The sequence below is a fragment of the Carettochelys insculpta genome, chromosome 1 (genome assembly GCF_033958435.1).
Source record: "Carettochelys insculpta isolate YL-2023 chromosome 1, ASM3395843v1, whole genome shotgun sequence".
Taxonomy (NCBI): domain Eukaryota; kingdom Metazoa; phylum Chordata; order Testudines; family Carettochelyidae; genus Carettochelys; species Carettochelys insculpta.
In genome coordinates, this window is record NC_134137.1 from 239891751 (window position 1) to 239915840 (window position 24090).

General features: G+C 42.1%; 1 protein-coding gene across 2 annotated transcripts in view; it reads right to left on the bottom strand.

Annotated features, from left to right (window-relative positions):
• Nucleotides 1–355: 355 nt before the first annotated feature.
• Nucleotides 356–24090, bottom strand: part of VWF (von Willebrand factor) — a 233766-nt gene continuing 210031 nt past the window's right edge. For both annotated transcript variants that reach the window (XM_075003060.1, XM_075003070.1), the window contains 6 exons: nucleotides 20157–20273; nucleotides 15474–15572; nucleotides 14027–14155; nucleotides 11348–11387; nucleotides 5142–5239; nucleotides 356–709 (listed from right to left, as the gene is read on the bottom strand). In XM_075003060.1, the coding sequence (XP_074859161.1) occupies nucleotides 524–709; nucleotides 5142–5239; nucleotides 11348–11387; nucleotides 14027–14155; nucleotides 15474–15572; nucleotides 20157–20273 (669 nt within the window). In that variant the 3' untranslated portion in view covers nucleotides 356–523. The remainder of the gene's footprint in view (nucleotides 710–5141; nucleotides 5240–11347; nucleotides 11388–14026; nucleotides 14156–15473; nucleotides 15573–20156; nucleotides 20274–24090) is intronic.

The window sequence follows — 24090 nt, forward strand, 5'->3', positions numbered from 1 at the left end:
CATCCTTTTCCCTAAGATATCCCATCATACTTCTCAAGCTGCTGAGGCCTAAAAGGGGGACAGAGTGTGTGGCAAAGACCTAGCATGAGGGATACAAATAAATTATTTGGTCAAGAGACTTGGAATACCATGGAAGTCAATCCTTACACGTAAATGACTCCTGTAATCTCCAGTTTATTCCTTCATGTTTATTTTCTTTTTTGTTTTTGAAATAATAATATTCAGTGATAAAAGTGAAGGGAAACCAAACTGATGTGTAATAGTGGTAAAGCTGATATTAAATGTGTCATCCTTTGAAATGAGAAACATGAGACATATAGGTCACACTAGTAGCCAAAGTAAACAGTCAAAAATATGCTGGTAAATAAATTTTATTTTGATTGTGTGGTATGTTGGTACAATGAGTGCAATGGTCAGAATTCTTTGAAAGAAAACAGTCTAAAGAAAGTACATGAGATTTGCATGATAAATTCCTTGGCCATTAAAAATGAAGGTTAAATGAAGCAGCTTTGGGAGAGGTTTACTATGTACATTTACGAGACAAACAGTCACACTCCACTGCAGATGGTACTCTATACTGCACCATCGTGCCATTAGCACAGCGCAGGGGGACGGTCACCACAACGGTCTGAGCAGCCAAACAACAGGTGCATTCACCTTCCAGTCTATTCATTTGAACAGAGTACTTGGTTCTGCTTCTGCATTTGCCCTGAAAGTGAAATGGACACAGAGTCTGAATCTTTCCAAAGCACCAGAAATGTATGGTGTAAAAGAGTAAAATTCTGCCCTCAGTTTTATCTAACCAGTCTCAAGGAAGCTGATGCAAGTTTTTGCCAGGACTTGGGCATTTAGCTGAAAACATGAAGCATTAAACCAATCACCAGTGAAGACCAAACAAATGTATCCATTCCAAAGTATTATTTCACATCTCCCTTGACATGTTAACACACACATACATGCTGTAATGCTGAGCAACTGGTAACAGCAAAAAAACAAGCTTGTATGTCAGAATACCCTAGATCATTTTCAGTATTGTGATAAGTTTAACAGGCCCAGATAACAATAGGAACAAAAACAACAAGTCGTCCTGTGGCACCTTATAGACTAACAGACTTATTGGAGCATAAGCTTTTGTGGGCAAAGACCCACTTTGTCAGATGCAACAGGAAAGAAGTGTCAGGACTTTGGGCCCATTATTGCAACAGTCTTAAAAGTTTGTGTACATTTAAAAAAAACTTTAATAGAATTATATAGGTTGTACCTCCCTGGCCCAGCATTATCAGGACCTCACATGTTCCAAATGAGGGAATTTGCCAGACCAGAGAAAGTCAATTCCAGCCTCACTGCCAGCCCTGAAACCCAGCTCTGCTTCCAACCCTAACGCCTGGGTGCTAGCACAAATGACCAGTGACACTCCCAGCTCCAGCTGCTGGCCTCTACCTCCCTATGATCAACTCCACTGCCAGCCCCAGCTGGGGTGCTAGCACTGGCCAGGCTGTCCACCATGCCCCCAGCCCTGCTCCCAACAGCCCCACTCAGGCATCACACCCCAGCAACAATCTCGGCTGCCTAGCCCTGCTCAAGTTTCTGGCGTGCCTCTGGCCCTGCCCCTGCACTCCTGGCCAGCTGGCCCTGCTTTCCGCCCCCACCTCCAATATCCTGGCCTCCAGGACTCTCTGGCCCAGGAACATCCATGGTGTGACAGGACCAGAGAGTCACAGTTTGCAGAGGTTCAGCCTGTGTTAAGCCTGATCTAAGAGGGGATTGGAGGCTTCACAGTCTCACATACAGGACAAGCAAAATGCATTTCAACTTCTGTTTCATTTGTTTCTAGAGCATCTGTAACTCCTATTGTCCTACATACTAGTTACTTCCGTTGCTTCCACCATAGCATTCTCTCCTAACTCTAATTTCTTCCCACATTTTTCCAGTTTCCCTATATCTGTTCTATATTTTAATGTAACTCAGACTGTATGCAATATTTAAGCTGTTTTAAACTAGGTTGTTTTTTTTCGTTGGGGGGCGGGGGAGTAAGAAAAGTGTTTGAGTTTTTCCATAAAAGCTCTTGGTTTTGGAGAGGAAAATCAAGGATTGGTTTTCATCAATTTTTGGCCAAAGAGTTTTGGTTTTCTGGTGTTGAATTCTGACTTTGTGTCAATAAAAGAAAATGTTACTGGGCTTTTTCTTCCACAAAGTCAAAATTGTGCAATGAAAATTTGATGAAAATTATTTTTATTTTCTATTGTCATCACAATTTTCTGGCAAAATAAATTTTCCAGCCATGTCTAGACAGTATTCAATTTTACCAGTGGTGCATAAAACAGAAAAAATATGTATTTGATTTCATTTGAACAATGCTTTTTGTGCACCACTTAATCACATTTATGTCAGACATAATGAAAACCTATGCAAGCTGAATACTCCCCTTTGATGTCAAATACTTGTGCATCCATTTGTGCTGATCCTTGTTAAATTCTATTTTATTCTTTTGCCTGTTTTCCCAAGTTATACTGATCAAGTTGCATGTTATTAATATTTGTAAATTTTTGTGATCCATGTTCTGTTTGCCATTTACAACATATAAAAACAAACAAAAATAATCACCACAGTGAAGGAAACAGATCAAGACCTGTAGTTTTCACTTAGGTTTTACTTAATCATTACAAGCAATCAAATCAATAGCACGTTTCTCACAGAGAGGGCTACAGATGTCAAGATTTGACACAATAGTAATTTACATTGCATCTTATTGTGCTATCCTAAACTGTTGTATAATTTGTACGTCTATGGGTGTGTACAGATCTTTTGCTTGCATCTCTGAGATGAGGTGATTCTGCCCTACCAATAACAAGAGATTCTAGGAAGGCAGCTCAATAATATGTTCCCCAATTCAAACTGATGTGAGTCTCTGAACACATGTGAACATGGCTTAGATGGCAGAATGCCCATGTTCCCTGTTTGTGAATCAAAAGCAGAAATAGGTGCCTCCTGGAAGGCCAGACGTAAGCACAGAACTCTCGAAAAGGGGTGGGGCTTAACATACTCTTTTGTCATCAGCATGGGACACCTTAGGTGACTGTCCACCAACTTGCAGGTTTTCTGGATCCTGCTCTAAGGTGTCTCTCTCTCTCCATATATTGTACAGGAGCCTATGTACTGAAAACTGGATTTGAAAATCACAATGTCATCCCTGTGACTTTCCTTAGCACTAAAAGCCAGATTTTGTGTCACTTAGCATCACAATGCTTAAGTCCCTTCTCCTGGGCGCATGTGTTTATCCAAAAGGAATTACGGTTAGACTTCTGAATTAAATTCCACACAGTAGGAAATCTGCCCTGGATATTTCATGGCCATGAGGCCTGAAGAGGCAATAGCTTAGATGACAGAGATGATAATGCAGCAACTTTCTTATTTTGAAGATAAGCAAGTATTGGACAAAAACAAGAAGTCGTCCTGTGGCGCCTTATAAACTAACAGATATTTTGGAGCATAAGCTTTCATGGGCGTAGACCCGTTTCATCAGAAGTGAGCTTTTGCCCATGAAAGCTTATGCTCCAAAATATCTGTTAGTCTATAAGGTGCTACAGGACTTCTTGTTTTTGAAGATACAGACTAACTTGGCTACCCCTCTGAAGCATTGGACAGATATTTTCACTGTTGAAGTGCCCTCTTTCCTCGAGGGTTTTATGGTTTGAGAACAGCAGCTAGAAAGCTTGAAGACTCTAGGGTACATGGCCCTGAATCACTGCACCCCATTGCACCCTGGTCACAGAATAGAAGAAAATGCCCCATTTCGCTACCATAATAGTCAAAGAACTTATCTCTGTGAGCAGGTGCTAAAGGAAACTGCACTTCCCTAAAGCCAGGGAGGTTTAAAGTAAAAATTCAGCCATAATAAAAACAGAATGGAAAGTTACTCTGTTCCAGGCACTCTGGGAACCAAGCTTCTAATCTGTTTCCCAGAGCCATCTATCAGAGATAGAAGGGGACATCTGGAAGGAATGTTCTGCTCCTGTTTCAGATTGTATCAGCTGTATCACCCGAGTGGAATGATAGAGAGGGGAATTCCGTGACGTTATGCTTTTGTTCCAATTCTGGAAATTTATGAAATATGTGCACCACAAGAGCACAATGTGTGGGCTCAAATACTGAAGTCATGAAGGCAAATCTAACAGCTCAGTTTTTCAAACCTGAGTTCTTACAAGTTAGGCACCTAATACTTATTTTGCCATTGATGTGTTGATTTGGGAGCTGAAAGGGCAATTTGCGGCCTAACCTTAGGGTCACAGATTTGAAAACTGGGCCCCTTAAAATTAATGGTGAAATTCATTCAAGGGCAGAAGATCCAAGCAAAGCAATTTAATACCCCTGTGGCTCTCCAGGAACCAAAAGCAAAATAAATGGAGCTTCCGTGTACTGCAAAATGGGTTTCCTTATCAGCACCAAGGAGTGAAAAAAATCAGGTTAGACTTGGGCCAGGTCTACACTAGACCTTTAAGTTGATTGTAGATATAAAATTTTAGCTACAACAATTGCATAGCTAGAATCAACTTATCTACAATTGACCTACCTGGCCATCCTCACAGAGGGAGGTCAATGGTAGAAACTCTCCTGTTGACCTCCTTTACTACACCTAATGTTGAGGAGTACAGGGACTGACTGCTGACCCTTGATAATTTGATTTCACATGTCCCCACTAGGCACATGAAGTTGAACCCCAGAAGATTGACCCTGACTGTGTTGATCTTCTGGGTAGTGAAGACATACCCTAAATGGAACTGATGTGCACAGTTAAAACTCCTACTTAACTGGTACAGAAGCAGAAGCCCATCTTCTATTCTGTTGAGTGGAATGGAAGCTGGGTGAGGAGCTCCTGGCTTGCCCATAGGGAGACTACTGCATCAAGTTAGTTTCCTTCAGCAAACCTTGTTGAGATCTTTTGCACAAAGGCCCACTTACCTTAACTTTGGGCAGTAATAGGTCAATACATGGAAGGGTCATGCCTTCATCTGACAAGAGGAGGGAAATACCATTGTGGTTTCCTACTATGCAAAAAATTAGCAAACTACTCCCTTTGAAAGTGTGTCACGCTTTAGCATAGTTCTGTACTGAAAAAATGAAAAAAAATGGATTTTTCTTACCTCACACTGCAAAATGGGCACCTCATTTTCAGCCATACAGCCATTGATATTCAGATCTCTCAGTATGGAATTTACTTGTCTGCATTCTGCTTCTACACCTACCAAGTCAAGAAAGAATGGAAATTTGCCAAGGGTAAAAGGCTTTAAAAATATATATATTAGCACTACTTTCTGCTTAGTAAACATAAAAATTGGCATTGAACACATCATTAATTATTAGCAAGACCAGGCACTAGCAAAACAAGTAGGTAGGTATGTGATTATTAACACAGTAATGCAAATATAAAGCACTGCAGCCTTAAAATTGCATTGAGTACCACTGAGTTGCTACATAAAACAACCAGGAACAACTACAGTTTGGAATGACCACCAATATATTCAAGCCCCGAAATTGTTCCTCACCTGGCTCTTGCTCCATTGAATAAATATTATCTAGAAATCCAGGTCTTGATTTTTTCCCCCTTAAATGGGTTTTTGGTGGACTATTGCTAACAAATAGATGTAGAGTCGCACCACTGCAGTGTTTTAAGAACAAACCTTCCCATAATAAGTTACAAAGCAGTAAATTACACCCTTCCCCATCAATTCACAAGTGGCTAAATGATTAGTTCTGGACCTTGAGCTCCCAAGTGCAAGAGTCAGGGAACACACCACAGAGAGGGATCACATTATTTCACTGAAATAAACAGTGCAGGGCATAGCACTGGCATAAGCATGTCTTATTGGGGAGGGCAGGGCTTCAAGAATGAACGCTAGAAATTAATTTTGGTTTAAAACATCCCCTTGTCAGCATCAACTTTCTAAATGGTCTGACAGATTTATTTCCTTTGGACATTTCCTCTGAGATATATACTGGATTCTGCAGCATGTAAATAATGGGATTAAATCCTGCATTCTCATTGCTACACTCTGAGGGTAAAAGCCTGACCCTGAGCAACTTGCCCTTGGTGCTCTTGGGTGACTAGAGGATACATGCTGACCCTTCTGTCTCTCCACCTTGCAACCCACATAAAAGGCAGCTCAGCAACAGATCTGCAGAGTGTCTATAGGTGGGATGATATGATTGGGCAAGAGCCAGAGTACTGTTGACTGCTCTCATGCACCAAAACTACTGAAGCCCATAGGCTGTGGTAGTGACTGGGCAGCAGCTCCCCTTTTTCCTCCCATCATCAGCCCTGTGGGGATCCAGATTATATACATAAAATAATCCAATTTATTCATTTTCCTCTGCTAACTAATGATTTATGAAGGAGCTATACTCTTGAGTGGCCTTTCTACAGGCAGGAAAGAGTTGTACTTCATTTGCAGTGTTCATACTCCACCACTCCCCTGCGCAAAGATGAACTCCTACTTTAATTCTAGCTAACAAGTAAATCTTCCATGACTGGCAGACAGCCTATTCATTCAGCGCTCAAGTGGATTCTTCATCAATTCCAGCCTATTTTTACTTTCTGTATTGTCCTTTTCCACAACCAGATACTGGAATCAGCTGGCCAGCTGCAGAAGGATCAAAGAAATATAACTTCCTTTTGGTTTATGTGCCTTTCCAGTAGCTAAAGAAGCAGTCTTATTGCTTTTCTGCCTCTCTAGCATTTCACCAGTCATCTGAAAAAACAACTTCCTCAAGCTTGAAATGTGTTTCTGGCTGCAAGGCTGGAAATGGCAGCTCACTTTCAATGATCGACACACTGTTTGATAAAACAAATCCAAGCAGAATGCAGACACGGACAGTCACAATAGTTGACACAAATCCCATTTCAAAAGAGCTGTCATCACACTGGCCCCATATCATCAGTATCTCCGCTCCCAGCTGAGAGATGTACTTTCCAGTCAGATCAGGTTGGTTTATTTGTTTTGGATTTTATAAGCCACATCCCTGCCACAGAGGTCAGGTCACCTGTACATAATTTAATGAAGTGGAGAGTGTCAAGATCAAAAAGTAAAAAATAAATAAGGAGCAGAGACACAACCATGCCTCTTACACAGGTGGAAAGAAAAGAGCCGTCCTCTCTGTACAAACAATCCTACCCTTGATCACCGCCATTTCCAATCACCTCGCTCCTTCAGGCAAAAGCCTAAGAAAAAACGATAAGCCCAGAACCCTTTCCTGAGGCCCAGAACAACATGATCTATTGGAGCAGCTGGGGAGCAAGTACAAGAATGGAAGGGCATCCATTCAGCTACCAGCTCCCTCATGGAGAAGACAAGGAACCATTTGCTTGAGTGGACCTCAGCTGCCTTAGCAAGCCACAAAGAGGAAGAATGGCTTTAGGCAGGCAGTGCCCTAGCCAGTGTCAGGCCTTATACAACAAAGTCAAAACCTTCATTTGCACCTTGAACTGAACAGGATTTATTTTTAACAGTTCTTCATTATATTGAGGAGGCTGAAGGACCTGGAATGGTTCTGTACTCTGTACATCCCACTTTACAGCAATCATGTCAAACTCACTGCCAGGGGGCCACATGCACCCTGACTGATTTTTTTTTTTTCCTGCAGCCCTCAACTAGATGTTTAACAAACATCTAAGAGTGGCCTGCCCAGTCACACAGCCGTCTCTGGCATGCACGAGTGGCAGAGGGTGGGACAAACACCAATCCCGGCTCCTTGGGCTGTCAGTGTGCTGTGCATGCATATTAAAATCCCAGGGAGCCAAGGGAATTTTAATATGCATGCAGTGAACACAAACTGTCCAAAGAGCCAGGATTGGTGTTTGTCTCGCACCTGCCACTCGTGGGTGCCAGAGGAGGTTGTGTGACTACTCTAAGGAGAGGGGCAGTGAAACCCACATCAGCTGAGGTGGATGGGGGCACCTGCCTGGAGCAGCGTCAGGTAGGGAGCCACATGGGGTAGACCACGGAGCAGCCGAGGAGCACAAGGCAGAGTAATATGGGGAGGAGGTATGGGGAAGTGCGGTGCAAGCTTCATGGAGTCTGAGGGTGGCACTTCAGAGGGGCAGTGAAAGCCTCAAGGGGCCTGAGAGAGTAGTGCAGTAAGGGCTGCGTTCTAATGGGAAGCAGTGAAATGAAGGCATCACTGTTATGATGAGCAGTGCAGGCTTCAACGGGCCAGAGGGTGATGCAATGGGGGCTACAGTGCGGTATGGGAACACAAGCCCCAGAGAGTGTGAAGGGGGGAGAACACAGCGCAGTGTAAACCCTAGAATGTCTGAAAAGGAAGTGCAGAGAAATTGGTCGGAGGGGGGAGTCAGTGTAAACTGGATGGGAGGAGATGTAAGAGGGGGAGGGGAGAGAGGTTGGTCTTGGGCACTGGAGGGGTTTCACTGTGTTGTACCCACCCTGTACAAAGGTGAGAGGGAAATACATAAAATCAGCCAAAGCATCATTCAAACCTGGTCATGACTGACAAAGCAAACCCTGTACAGTGGAAATGTTCTGACTTAAGCACACCCCTAGCGACATAGCACCACTTAGCGAGCTGGTGGTGATCAGTTTCTCTCAGCCTTGATCTTCATTCTCCAAGTCTGTACAGCCCCAGTCCCCTCAGACATCGCTTCTTTAAATTAACTCTTGCTGCTGCTCCTTCCAGCCATAAATCTCAAAGCCCATTCATTCATTCATTCTTTCATGTTGGCAACTCATAACTTTCCTGTGTGGTAGGTTATCCTTCTCTTTAGAGATGATGAAACTGATAGCACAGAGAGCACAGAGCTAGCCATAGAATGCAGGTGTCCTGACACAGGGCTTTGCATGTTCACTACAAAATCATCTCTCCCTGCTTTCTTTGAGATATTTTGGCTTTTCTGCTTTGGCTTTCCTCCCTGTTCTGCTTTTATCATCAGTGTTTTCTATCTCTTTTGTCCCTCACTGCTAGGTGTGCCTTTTCTCAAATTTTATGAACTATTAATAAAATTATAAAACAATAAAATTCATATCAAGTATTACATTCTCAGTTAAAATTATTGTATTCAATTCAGACAAGACCTGAAAAATATTATAAAATACCTGAAACATAATCGATAATAAATAATTACAACTTTCCAATAGAAGTACATTTTCTTTGGTGGCCCTGAAAGCCATCAGTTTTCATTTGTGCAGCCCTCAGTAGGTTTAGGTTTTGATGTGCCTGCTTTACAGCCATAAGAAATTGATCAATCCATTATCTGGGGTATAAGTAACAGGCTACATATTACCTTATTATAGATTGTGGGCTTTGATGGATTGTTAGACCATGAGAGACATTTAATTAAAAGAGTGGGATAAAAAAGGAAACGAGTACACCTAAGGAAAATTACCATTTGACTCAAAGCCAATAGCTTAAGTAGTGTGAGGGAGATCTGATCACCTGAGATAGAGCTCCTTTTGAAACTAGGCGAGTGTTTGTAAATGACATTTAAGGTGAATATACTGTGGTGATCAAAGGGTTAGGCTCTATCGAGTGCATTTACCATAAAGGCTAGGGATTGTTTTTCTTCTCTCAAATGTAAATTTACAGGCTGTTGTGTTCCAAGTCAACAAGAACATTGAGCCACACAATTAATTTCCATTAGACCTATGTGGCCAAAGACTCTAGCTGGTTTTTAAAATGTCAACCTGCCTGTTTGTGATTTTTCTATTATCCTGTATACAGAGTGATCTAAAAATATACTCCTTTTAGTTCCCTTTGAAATATTGAGTCTTACTATATAATGAACAACTACTAGGAGGACACTTGTTAAACTGGATCATTAACGTCTTTGGGCAGGGTGAGATACAAAATGGTGAGGCCACTTCCTTTTTATTTATATTTTCCACTTTAACCCTCTTCAGGAATGAGCTCTCATGTCAGAGTCTGTCTGACTTAAACCCGGGCCCCTACTGCATCGCCAAGCAGACTTTTAATAGTCTAGTCAGCAGTGCCAACTGGCGCCTCCAGGGTCCTTTTTCAGGTGGGCATTCTAGTCAAAAAAACAGACACCTGGCAACTCTATTCTTCTTACAGTCTTAAAAAAACAACACCCCATTTCCCACTTACAAGTTTCCCTCAATCTTTTAATCTTTGAAATGTTTAAAGGTTAATAGACAATATTCAACATTCATTCCTTGCTTGAAGCCTGGTATATAAAGCCCTCTTAAATTACCCATGTGAGCTATTCAGTGATAGTCTATTATCTCAATAGCTTCCTGACTTTCATTTCTTAAACCCGGAACTCACTGATATGTAGACAGGCAATGGTAGCAAATGCTCTCGGAGTTAAGTTAACTTCCCCAAACTGGTGTATTGTTACAGCAATTACTGTGGCTGTATAGTGATGGTCTTCTGTGCTTGCAATCTTTTATTTATTACCACATGCCCAGAACAAATAAAAGAGAGATAACAGAGGGCTCACAAGGTGCTGACATTTTGACCTTAAAAAGCAGTCTTTTTTTTCTTTGTTTTTTTAGTTAAGAGCTAAAATAACTTCATAATTATTTATCATTTTTTTGCGCAGTTGCGTATTTTAACTCTATGTTCATTGAAATAGTCAAAGGTTAGGGAGGGGATAATAGCAACCTTTATTCATGCAAACAAACCCTACCCCTGGAATAGCCAAGCTGAAGTGAATAGCATTTTTATGCAAGAATTACATGACTAAGGTTTTGCAGGTTTGGCCAACACTCTTTATTTTGAGACCCGGTCAAGCTATTCATTATAAATACACATTTGTTTGTCTTTATCTACTTTCTGGTTATTAAAGCTTTCATGAGCACATCATGATTTCCATATTCATTACTCCATTTTCATGTGATTGTTTTATTATTTAAATTTAAGCCTATTGAGTACTCAGCAAACATTTGCTTCATATAATCAATTGCAGGTTGAGTGACTGGTCACCCAGTTAATGTGGGGCTGTTCCTGTTCTCCAACTAAAGTACTGAAATTTTTTCAACAAGAAAACAATGTCTGATGAATAATAAACATTCATAATAAATTTTGGAATGACTGATTACTCATGCTAAAATGTGTGAAGTTTTTGGGATTTGCCAATGTTTTCTAGGCATGCTGTGCTGTTGTATAAACAAACATGAATAATATGATCACACAAGTCATCATGAAACAACCTCTGGGATTTTAGTCACAAAAATATGTGAATCACCATTGACATATGCTTGGATTTTTTCTACTCTTTTATTGTACCCATATCATAAATGCAAAACATGGGCTTCTTCATAGTAAACTACATTTTGAGAGACTGTAAAAGAAAGATGATTGTAGCATAGTTACTTACATGTTTCACAACAGGTATTGTCAAGTTTTGAAATTTTACCCTAAGAGAGAACACATGCTGCAGTTTAGGCATGAACAATATTTACACACATCTAAAAATATTCAGACTTCTATTCAATTTCTCTATAATAAGAAGTTATGAAGTATGTGCCAGTGTTATATGTATAATAGAAGTCTGCAGAAATATCAATTTCCCTATTATTTTAATTCATTAATTTTGGGGAACATTAAACAAATTTAAAATTTTTACCAAACAGTCTTTATTGCTCTTAAGACATCATTGTCATATAATAATTGAATATCATTAGTTGTACGAACCAATTTCTACCTTTTGGAGTCATAACTCTGATGACTTTCTAGAAAATATTATTTTCAGCTTAAGTTATATGCTAAGGTTTTAAAATAAGCAAACCCTGCTTGGGGTATCAAAAGCTTCATAAACACATAGCAACTGAATCTACTCTCACACTGCAGATGTAACTCCATTTACTCAACTGAGTTATTCATGGTTTACACCAGTGTAAGTCAGAGCGCACACTGGTCTACAACAGAATACTCAGGCTCATGAGGGCCACCATCATCAGATCATAAAATACAGCACCGAACTATATACTGGGCGTTGGCCACACAAGGCTAGAAATAGTTAGGGAAAGCCTGTGGGCTCAGTTCACCCTGGCCCTATTTCACTCCAAGAGGGAGGAGTTAAAAAGGGAAAATCCCAACACAGTGGAGGTTGACAAGGAGAACCTCTTGTGTTAGAACACTGAAAGATGGCCCAGCTGAGGACTGCCTCAAAGAAGGCCTAGCTGGGGATAGCAGATGACCAGACACCAGAACATTTGTAGGGACAGGCAGGACCAGTACATGATTCTTACCTATCTCATAGAGCTGGAAGGGGCCTTGAAAGGCCATCCAGTCCAGTGCCCTGCTCTTACAGCAGGACCTATTCACCATCCATGGCAGTTTTTTTGTTTTTTGTTTTAATCTATTTGCCCCAGATCCCTAAATGGCCCCCTCAAGTACTGAGCTCACACCATTGAATTTAGGAGGCCAATGCTCAAAGCACTTAGCTCTCCCTCCATCACAAGGAGCCGTGGGGATTTCCCTTATGTGATCTTCAGAGTGTATCTGTGAAGAGGCTGTCGGAAAGGGTAAGGGCGCCAATTGTATTTGGATTTATTCCTGGAGATTTAATCACATGACATAATAGTTAATTAAAGATTAATTCAATTCCTGGAAAATCCAGGGCAATCCTGGAGGGTTGGCAACCCAAGGAAAGGCATAAGTGCAGAGCGCAGCAGGAAACAGCATATATGACTAGATAGATCTTAGCTGTTTGTTATGGGGTCTCTAAGCCAGAACCTAAGTGGAGGGAGGGTCTGGGTTCCTTCACCAGCCCATCAACAGAGACAGTGTGGAAACCCAAAAGAGAAGGGCTGGAAAAGACTTAAGTGCAAAAGATACAGCATCAAGCTGCTTGGAAATAGACTTTGAAGACTCAGTTGACCCAGAAAGTAGTGAGACTGTATGTGACCAAGCCAGAGAGCTGAGTCATAAGAAGAAATAGGCCACCACAGGCCTGGAACAGCTGCCAAAAGAGAAGAGGTTATAAAACCACATACAACCACAAACAATGTGCCAGCCACAAGTCTACTTTTTGTAATACTCAAAGTGCTGGATTTCCCCTGCTTGTTTGAACAGTTGTGGGGGTGCAAAAGTGTGCCCAAGCAGGGCAAAAGTGTTACTGAGGACTAAAAATGGGGCATTAATAATTATGTTTTCATTAATATTTCTTCAAGCTGGCTGCCACTGCAATCACTGGATTTTCTGATCCTGCTTCAGAGAGTCACCTGAACCTGTGAGTCAGTCATTGAATAGGAACCTACGTAGGGCCAAGGGACATGGTAAAAATATATTTTTAAAAAGTGAGAGCTTGATAGTGGGACTTTCCCATTAAAAAGCAAACTCTTATTCTTGGGTGTGAAAAATGACACCACAATGCACTCAGCCCATGGCTTTGGATGGATCACATCAGTTCTCAAATAGTTTTCTTCTATACATCTCTACTCCTGTTTCTGAAGGAGTGCATATTTTATGAAAGGCTTTTATCTTTCTCAGTAATAAGTCTCAAAATTACATGGCACTTTGTGCATGTAGGAGACAAACCTGCTCTCTACAGTGGGCTTGAGTGTGGCCTCACTACCCACTAGCGCCATGTTGTAAGAAATGGACAAAGGTAGGCAGATGCCTGTAGTAACGACAACTGCTGTGTCCTTAAAAAGACCATAACTTGTGCTCCACTTCCTAGCTCAAGACTGGCCTCAAGTTATCAAGCAATGCAGAACGGGTTGAGTACGAGAAGATCCATATAGCACACATCATGATATCAGCATTCTCCCTCTGGCCTCCCATCCTTCCTGGATTTGGGTGGGCTGGAAATACTGCAGGATCATCAGCCTTTCCACTGGTATCACAGTCCCATCTGAAACCAGGGTATGAAGGATCACATGACATTTATTATTTAATTTTTCAAAGAAGTCTCCGAACCTAGAAAGAGCTCACATTCAATTTAACAGAGGCGTGGGTCACCCATCTCCAAAGAGCACATGGGGCCTACAAAAGGACTATAAACATGACAGAATCAATCAAACATGCAAACAAGACCCATTTCACTACTTACTCCTTCAGCCAAACATCTCCTGGAATTGAACGGAGGGCAGATAGTGATTCGCTTTTCCCAGATATATTCCTGTTTCTCATTTACTTTACAGAAATGACTGTCACAGCCATCTTGAAATGTCTCATTCGGCTGTAAAGATTTAAGAGCTGTTAGTTTAGCATAAAAACAACCTGGAAGGTCACCGTTTTCAGGAAACTATAAAGCCTGACTATTATTTTATCATTGCCATTCAACTAATATTTCCCAGCAGGAAAGATTACAAAACATTGAAATCTTAGCTAAATATACTTGTATTCCAGGAAGACCTTCCAGTTTTAATTATTTATCTGTAGCCACAGAATCCAATTCACTCCCTGTCTCCACATATGGTGAACGCTGACATGTATTGTGGGGAATACAGCTTGGCAGGCTGGTGAGGTGTCTCAGGTGGTGGTGTAGTGGCTTGGGGGCTCACACAGTGGCTCGGGGGCTCACACAGTGGCTCCTTGGGAGCCACGCAATGGCGGAAGTTTGGGGGCTCAGGTGTCATGCCATGTGGTTCTCAGGGCTGTGTAGCTCAGAGCTGGGCAGCTCCTGTGGCATGGCTCTCAGGCTGTGTGGCTCTGGCAAGTCATCCGGGTGGGGAGGGGGAGTGTCCCTGGCTGTTGGGGGTAGGGCTCCTGGAGGCAGGTCGTGGTCAGGTGTCCTGCTTTTGGACACTACTTATCTATAGGATGCCATCAATGTTCATGACACTTGGCAAATATGTGAGAAAGTACATACCCTGAAGCCTTACCAAGTGCCAAAACTTGTTGTCCTCACTGCATCCTCACTCTGGCAAAACTCCCAAGCACCTTAAAGGGAGTTTTTTCTGAGTAAGAACTGAGGAAAATGTGAGGAAAAAAGCCTGGAGATTTGGCCTTAAGTTTTCAGGTTTGTGTTCCATCCTTTAAGGAGAACATATATATGAATATTTAACCTTAGCTACAATGGGGAGATTCTTATCTCATAAATAAGACCTACACAAACAAGTGGAAAAAAAAGATACATACATGCTGCTTCCTAAGATGCACAGATAATTTTTTAACAAGCAAACAGCCTCTGCTGTTTGAGGGGTACGTAGGGTTTGTTTCTAATGGCTGCTGATCACTTAAAGAAATGAATGATAATGGGGTACTAAGCTATGACCAACAGAGCAACTAAATTCAGACATCAATCCAGAAAATGTTTTGCTGGATATAGATGTGGTTCTGACCTTAATTTGTTGTGCATTGTTCATTTTTTTAAATTTAATCTACCTCATGGGGTCTTTGGGCTCACACATCTCTAATTTCTTTGAAAATATTGGGGTCTGCAGCAGCTAACAGTAACTGAAGATGGGCAAAAGACTAGGTGCACTGGTTGCCACAGTTGAAAGCATGGATGACATGTATACCCAGTCAACAAAAATGGTATGCTTAAAACAGACCTTCAGATACAGGATTCTTCCATCTCTCAGCCTGATGCCACATGATGTTGGCACACATCTCCCACAGCAAGAACCACTGATTTCTTCCATCCTGGAACCCTACAATGCAAGTAAATTCACTGCAACACTTTTCTGGTTCTCTGGGCCGCTCCATCCTCACTCACAAAGTGAATGCGTTGGATATACAATTCAAATTACATTCCTCAACACATCTCAAAAAGTCTTGGATGGCCACCATCTAGTGAAATTATTTTTATAAAGCTTGACATTATCTCTTATGATATTATCATGTTGCACACTATACGGATGTTGTATATATTTTACTTTGTATAATATGCAGCGGCATGATCGATCCTGTGTCCACCTGACGTCAGTGACAAAATTGTGGTACTAGGTCAGGACCAGGAAGCACAAATGACTATATGTGAACAAGACTCTCTAAAATGCTGCATGTATTGTTTGGACCTGACAAGCAGCATCAGTCAAGACTTCCCCCTAAAGACAACTCAACTTGCAAAGATGCATGAGAAACTTTTAGATTAGGAAAATAGGGCCAAGCAATTGGTGGATAGTAGAAAAGCAAAGAAAGTGGAAGGAAGAGACATCAGGTCAGAGAAGGAAGACTCAGTGCATTTCTAGTTTTAAAAAAAAGTACTCGGTAACATCAATTATCAGCACAAAAAAAGCACTGGTCTTACTGAAATGTGTAGAAGAGAATGGTGACACCAACAGAGAGAGGAGGGTCGGGAGAGAAAAATCAAAGGGACGGAGAAACTGGCAGATAAAAGTAGGGGGTCAAAGAGAAGTGGTGAATGGGGAAGGAGGGAAAGGTTGGTGAAAGTAGCAGGGAGAGCGAGATCAATCATCAGTGGATGGTAGGAAAGGCAGGTAATAATGCAAGAAAGAGGTAGAAACAGCCAGAAAGGAGCTGAGTTAACATCTGAAGAAAATAAAAGATCCCACTACAACTTCACCAGCTGCTAAACTTAACCAACAGCTGTTTGTGATAAGCTGAACATTTGTAGGACAATGCACCCCTTCTGGATGAGCAGATATATGTATGTTAGTCAAATGTTTGTTTATACACTTTTTGTAATGAAACATTCACATTTTTATTGTAACCATTAAACTGTCAGGAAAGAAAAAAACCTACTAGTTTCTTTATTTCTCAAGAGAATTGCTAACCTTTCCATTGATCTACTAGCAAAAAAATTAATTGTAAAATGCACTGAGAATGGTAAAATGACACCGATGAATACACTGCCATAGTCTGCAGCACTACAAGCAAGCTGCATTTGACATAATGTTAATGGCGGATCACACCTTGTTGAGAGTATACACACTGAAGTATGATTTTGATACTTACAACAATGGCTTTTAGCATGAAACTGGAATGAAATAAAGGGCCCCAATTTAGGAAAGCATCTCAGCATGTGCTTGAGACCTAGTGACTTCAGTGGAACCATGAAAGAGTTTATCTGAGTGTACCTGGAAATTTCTTTTCATTGAGCAATAAGGTCCACAAAGACATTCGAATAGGTGCAAGCAATGGGGATATGTCCAAACACCAGAAATTGGCTCCTACTGAGATAACATCAACAGCCAAGAAAACTTCATTCTACTTTGCTAAATTACAGCTTTAGATTAACTGTACTTAAGCACAATTTCTCCTACTGCAGAGCGTGGGAAATACCCCCTAATGAAAAAATCCAAGTCAATGTCAATTTCCACCTCTGTTCTGGATGATCCATTTGTCTCCAGCATAGACTGGATCTGTGAACTACATTGTGCAAAGAAAGGAAATGTTTAGGTAAGCACAGATATATTCTTCTATTCTTCTTTGTACTAGGGACCACAGAGCCCTTTCAATGGGATTTTCACAGCAGCGTGCCTCCAGAGTGAAAAGCAGATCATCCTTTAATTATGGACATCCACAAAGAGATATAACTTACCTCTGAACAAAGCCTTCATCTGAAAAATCGTTAGAAAGAAATAAAAGTGAATTTCTTTTCCCTAATAGATAATTTCTGTTGCTACTGTGATCCTGGAAAAGTCCCCAGAATTGCATATACAATCAAATGATAATGATTGGCATTGGGGGGAGGCAAAAGAAGAGCCATGCATCTGCAAAATGGAAGAACTGTCTGTACAGAGAATGTGAAGATAAAACTCCTTTAAGAACTTCTTTTGATTTGCCGCTACTCTCTTTTAGGCCGCGTCTACACCAGCAAGCTCTTTGGAAAAAGCCAGCCCTTTTTCAAAAGAACACAAGGAGCACCTACACACAAAATGGGCTCTTGTGACCTGAAAGCAAAAGAACCTGGTGCTTCTTTCAGAGGCCCTCTTCTGCTCCCGGATCAGGAAAAGCATTTTTTTCAATGTTGGGCCATGAAGTCTGGGAGCAGAGGCAAAGAGCACGAGGCCACTCTCATCCTCACTGGCCAGGTGGGCCTGCAGCCAGAGGGCACATCACCACAGGCAGGACAAGGCAAGCACCTAACATGACCATCCTGGCCTGTTCTTTTGAAAGAGTGGCCAGGGCTGTGCGACTGCTCTCTTTTGAAAGGGCAGATTGATCTTTTGATCTGCTTTTGGTGTGTGGACACAATCTTCAAAAGATTTCTGGAAGATCTCTTCCAGCAAATCTTCTTTCAAAAGATCACTCTAGTGTAGACATTACCTAGGTATGGACTCTCCCAGGGTAGAAACAAGATGACCAGCCCTTTCTATGGAATAGTTTATATTACTCCAATTTGAAATTAAATGTAACCATACATTGTACCCTGGCATTTCCATGAGCTCCCTGAGATTGGGAATGGGACAAGGTTGTTCTTGTGATTCTTGCACCAACTACAGTGTATTGTCTCTGAACAACGCCTACTCCCCATATTTTGACTGAACTTGTCGGTAGCCATTTGCACCCAAACTGAAAAAGTATGGCACCAATCAAGGGTCTAACTCCAGGTAGGAAGGCTGGGAGTCATTCAAAATGCTGTGGGACAAGTGAAGGCAGCTACTGATCTTGTCTCAGCACCCTATGCTTGTTCTAGCTATCACAAGCCAACAGATATTCTTCTTTGATGTACTCCAGGGACTGTTTCACTTTGCTGTGACACCTGCACTTCATTCTAAAATCTCTAGCAGAGACCAGAAATATGAATCTACTTTTCCAATGACTTTCTGAATAGTCTCAGCTTCCCACTAAAAGAGCTAGGAACTGATTTGCCTGCATACTTGATGTCAGGGACAAAAGCCAAAAAAATTGCGTCCTGCTATCTCTCAGGGTGAAGCCATGAAAATGTCAGTGGGCATTTTACACAGAGAATGACCATAAGTGCAACACCCCTATCAGAACTGCTTCTGACTGTGTATGCCTGTCAGATGACAGTATCTAAGCTGCTTGGTTTTGGTTGGTCTGAGAATTTCATGTCGTGGGAAGGCTGACATACTCAGCTCCCTACCAAGACTGGGCTAGCTGTGAACGGCTTGTAAAGTGAAGAGACTAATTATTGAGGTAACCCCACCACCACCCAGGTAGAAATGTCAAATTCCTGATCACCAAAAAAGACAGCTGTGTGACCTTTCTTAGCAACACTCGGTTGAATCTGGTTTGGTGACTACTAATGAACCTTCTGGATGAATGCAATGGAGGCTGAGAAGGCTAGAAAGAAAGAAATGATAGGCCAAGAGGCTCGTTACTGCCCTCTTGTTCGACACCCTCTGGCATTGTCCTGGCTCTGTCTGGTCCCTCCAGTCACACCCCAAAGACAGAAGGCAGCTGACCTCTGAAGTCAAGAGGGAGGCTTCCTGGTGTGGCCTATAAGGATTCAGGTGCAATTTCCTATCCTGCATACAGTCCTTCTGGTATCGCTCCCATCATGGAGCTGGGTGGAGGATCCGTTTGCCCTTAAAGCTGACTATTCCAGTTCTGCTGGCTTCTTTCCTGCCCAGGGAATGGGGAAAGAGGTAACCTCAGATGGATTAAGTTGAGATGGAGAACTGCATTCTGCCAGCCAAGCTTCCCAGTAAAATACTCAACAAGGGGAGTGAAATCAGGAGATATGGATTTTACTTTTCATCTGTGGCTTTTTCAGCCTAGCTGTCTCCCTGTACAGGCCCCAGCTGCCACAAAAGCCTCTGTGGGGAAGCGAAGCTGAGGGGACAATCTCCCCAAAAGGCAAAGGCAGCTCAGGGAAGCAGCTGGGAATTAGACACAGTAGTAAGCCGAATTATTAGGCAGGAATGTGAAATAAAGTTTGGAATTTTCCTCAGAAAAGCTTTGCAGCAGAGAAGTCCGGCTCAGTTGCCAGTTGCCGTGAAGGCAGAAAAAATTCTAGTGAACTTCAGGGGATGGGCACTGCCTGCTGCTAGTGACTGACAGCCTAGTTTAGCCCACAAACTGCAAGAGGGCTGAAATGCCTGTTGTAAACGACATGTGGACATCAGCACAACGGAAAATTAAATGATTCCTGAAGAGGGGGTTTAGAACACAGTTGGGATGTGACCTCTGACACACAGATTAAGAAAGCTACAGGAACAGTGGTACCCTTCCTTTGCAAAACTTTAGGAAAGGGAAGAGTGGACCCAGGAAACTGAGGCTGGAATGCATAGAATGGGTGAGGTGGCCTTACCTCTGCACGGATTCACAAGCAGGAACACCCTGGATCATAGCATTCCACTCACCTTTGGACAGGGTTCACAGGAGATATTTTTACAGGACAGTTTGTAGGTCATAGACAGCCCTTGCTGAAGGCTACATTGACAACTCGTACATTGATCCAATATCAGGCGTTCCCCTACCTGAAACATTAGAATAAATTTGTAATGTTGAATGATCATCTATTAAAACTCAAGAGAATAAGCAACTTTTTTCTTAGTTTAAAATAGACTCGTTAAATCTTGCATTACAGTTCTGGACTGAGAATAGTAACAGAAACCCATCTCCAGCTTCACAGACCTGTGTTCACGTTTGTATCATCACATGGACATAACAGGAGGAGGCTGCTTTCCAAAGCAGTTATTCCTAACGAGCTGATTTATCTGCACCTAATCATCAAGATGTCACTTCTACAAAAAATGCCATCAAGCCAGCTAGGAAGAGGAGTTGATCAAATTAAGAGGAGACCAGGGTGAAATTTTTCAGAGGAATAGTTCATTAGCTGAAAATTTCAGCTTCTGACAAATGTGATTGACACAAATTCACCAAATAGTTACAGCTACAGGAAAGAGTTTGACCCTAGATTCTTGACATTACCCCTCTTATGACTTTTGGTCCAGCTGGAAAGGGAGAGATTTGAGTTCAAGTTCCTGCTCTAAAGCAGGAGATTAAAATCATTGCTCACATCCCAGGCAAATGAACTAACTACATCTCTTCCTGGTCTTATTCCCACCCCACCTCCGGTACAAACCAATGGATGTATACCACTTTACCAACTCAAGCTTGAAGGATCAGCTCGTGTCCTTTACCCCACCCCTTATTTTAACCTTTCACAGTGAATGTTCATGCTCATAAATCAGAAGGTAATAGCAGTTGATGGATCCAGGCATGACACCACACTCATAACTTTTCCTTCTGTGGTGGAATGGACAGGACATATTGGCTACGTCTACACGTGAAGCCTACATCGAAGTAGCCTATTTCGATGTGGCGACATCGAAATAGGGTATTTCGATGAATAACGTCTACACGTCCTCCAGGGCTGGCAACGTCGATGTTCAACATCGACGTTGCGCAGCACCACATCGAAATAGGCGCAGCGAGGCAACGTCTACACGCCATAGTAGCACACATCGAAATAAGGGTGCCAGGCACAGCTGCAGACAGGGTCACACGGCGGACTCAACAGCCAGCTACTCCCTTAAAGGGCCCCTCCCAGACACACTTGCACTAAACAACACAAGATCCACAGAGCCGACAACGAGTTGCAGACCCTGTGCATGCAGCATGAATCCCCTGCTGCAGCAGCAGCAGCCAGAAGCCCTGGGCTAAGGGCTGCTGCACACGGTGACCATAGAGCCCCGCACGGGCTGGAGAGACAGCGTCTCTCAACCCTCCAGCTGATGGCTGCCATGGAGGACCCCACAATTTCGACGTTGCGGGACGCGGATCGTCTACACGGTCCCTACTTCGACGTTGAACGTCGAAGTAGGGCGCTATTCCGATCCCCTCATGAGGTTAGCAACTTCGACGTCTCGCCGCCTAACGTCGAAGTTAACTTCGAAATAGCGCCCGACGCGTGTAGCCACGACGGGCGCTATTTCGAAGTTAGTGCCGCTACTTCAAAGTAGCATGCACGTGTAGACACAGCTATTATGGGATAAACACTGGTCTCCTTGATTATTGTTAACTCTGGAAGGTGCTCAGATATCACAGTGATGAGCATAGTATAAGAATCTAAATAAAATGCATAGACTTATAGAAGTAATCGATCCTGAACTGCAAAATCGTTATTGCTCTATGTGTGTCCTAAAATCCCCACTCCCCATCAGTTGTTCAGCATATTGTAATGTTTTTATATTGGTGACTTCAAAATATTTAATTTGTGCCATTCTGACTCAGGCCTCTTGAAGCAAATGGCTAATATACTACGCAATGTCTCAGCAGCACTTGGCTTTTGCATCATTTTTAGTATGGGAGAAATCTCTAGAAAGTTTAGTATATGGGGAATTATGTACAGAACTTTAGATTCCCCATGGGAGTGTCTAAAAGTTCTGCAATTCCCATCTGCTAGGAATTACATTTTTCAGAGGGAGAAAAATAGCAACATAGTTAATATATGATGAAATCAGTGTTATTTGCAGGTGTGAAGGAGAGAAATTTGGGGTTATATTTACTAGAAACAAGCTGGAACCAGACCCCCAGAAACTATTGCCCCCAGACTTTTGGGAAACTTTGAGCAGGACACAAAATTTGCAACATAAGTATCATATGCAAGGTATAGAAATTTCTTTTGGGTTCAGTAAGTTCAAGGGCCTTGACAGTACATTTTTGTCACCAGACAGAGCTTACTGTGGGGGAATGGAGTAAAGTAAGGAACTCGTTTATTTTCTTACATTTGTAGAATATACCTATCAAATATTTTCTAGACAAACTTATAATAAGACATCAACATCTGCTATCCCAGTGTTAGGTAATGCAACCAAAATAACCCTCTATAAAGCTAAGAACTGCTCTAGACTCCCTCAAACATGACACTCAATAAAAGCCTGGGAAAACAGATGAGTGTTACAGCTAATTCCATTTGGTAAATACAGCCACCTGCTTGGAAGTCTGCAGTTAAAGCCTGCAGCATTATTTAAAACTGTGGGGTGAGTGCAATAGATGTATTGGAGTATAATATTGGTAACCAGATACAAGACAGAAATGGAAAGGGATTAAGGAAAAACAAAAGGCCACACTAATCTAACAGATCTGTAGTAAAAGATTCCAAACTTGGAACTATTCACGGAATGAGTTAATGGAGGACGTTTTCCCTTGATACAAAATGAAACATGAAGCCTATTTTTAAACAGTGGTTGTACTCCTAGTATAAAGTTTTGAAATCCAGGAAGCATAGATGTCCTGGGGATACCCCCATCTTGATTCCTGACTGGGACTTTGGAACAATCATAGAACAGTTAACCCAGAATATTTATCCCAATTTTTATATTCTGCATGCTGGAAGAGGATATGGGAAGCATTCAGGCTGCATCTACACTTGCATTCCTCTTTCGAAAGAGGCATGCAAATGAGGGAAATTTAAAACGCAAATGAGGTGCAGATTTACATATCTGGCACCTTATTTGCATATTCTTTCAAAAGAGTTTCTTTTGAAAGAAGAAAAGCAGTGTAGACGCGGCTCTTTCGAAAGTAAGTCTCATCTTTGAAAGAATCCTTCTTCCCTTAAAAAAGGGAATGGCTCATTCTCATTGGCCGTGTCTATACTAGCCAAAAACTTTGAAATGGCCATGCAAATGGCCATTTCGAAGTTTACTAATGAAGTGCTGAAATACATATTCAGCGCCTCATTAGCATACGGGCGGCCGCAGCACTTCAACATTGACATCGCTCGCTGCCGCATGACTCGTCCAGACAGGGCTCCTTTTCGAAAGGACCCCAGCTACTTTGAAGTCCCCTTATTCCTATGAGCAGATAGGAATAAGGGGACTTCAAAGTAGCCAGGGTCCTTTCAAAAAGGAGCCCCATCCAGATGAGCCGCGCGGCGGCGAGTTGCATCAATTTCTCATGGCCATTTGCAATTTGCATGGCCATTTCAAAGTTTTTGGCTAGTGTAGATGTAGCCATATAGAACAGTAGTACATGGGCTGGAGCAAAAAGACCTCTCAGACTCTCGACCACACCCTCAAAACTGTTGTTTGGGTAGCTGAGGGTGAGATACCAAGGACTGCCGCTGGTGCTGTCTATTGGGTCACTGCCATTGGGACCTGTGTCATTGGTGGAGCTCAGAATGTTGCCACTGGTGTTGCTACTCGAAATGCTCTTGTGGCCTCCTGTAGGAAGTTAGCAATCCGCTTGACCAGAGGAGCGTATATGCTCAGCATACATAGCATGGTGGGAGAATCCTTCATAGAATGAAGGACCACATCAGTCTTTTCAGTAAACAGGTGCTGCCTATCA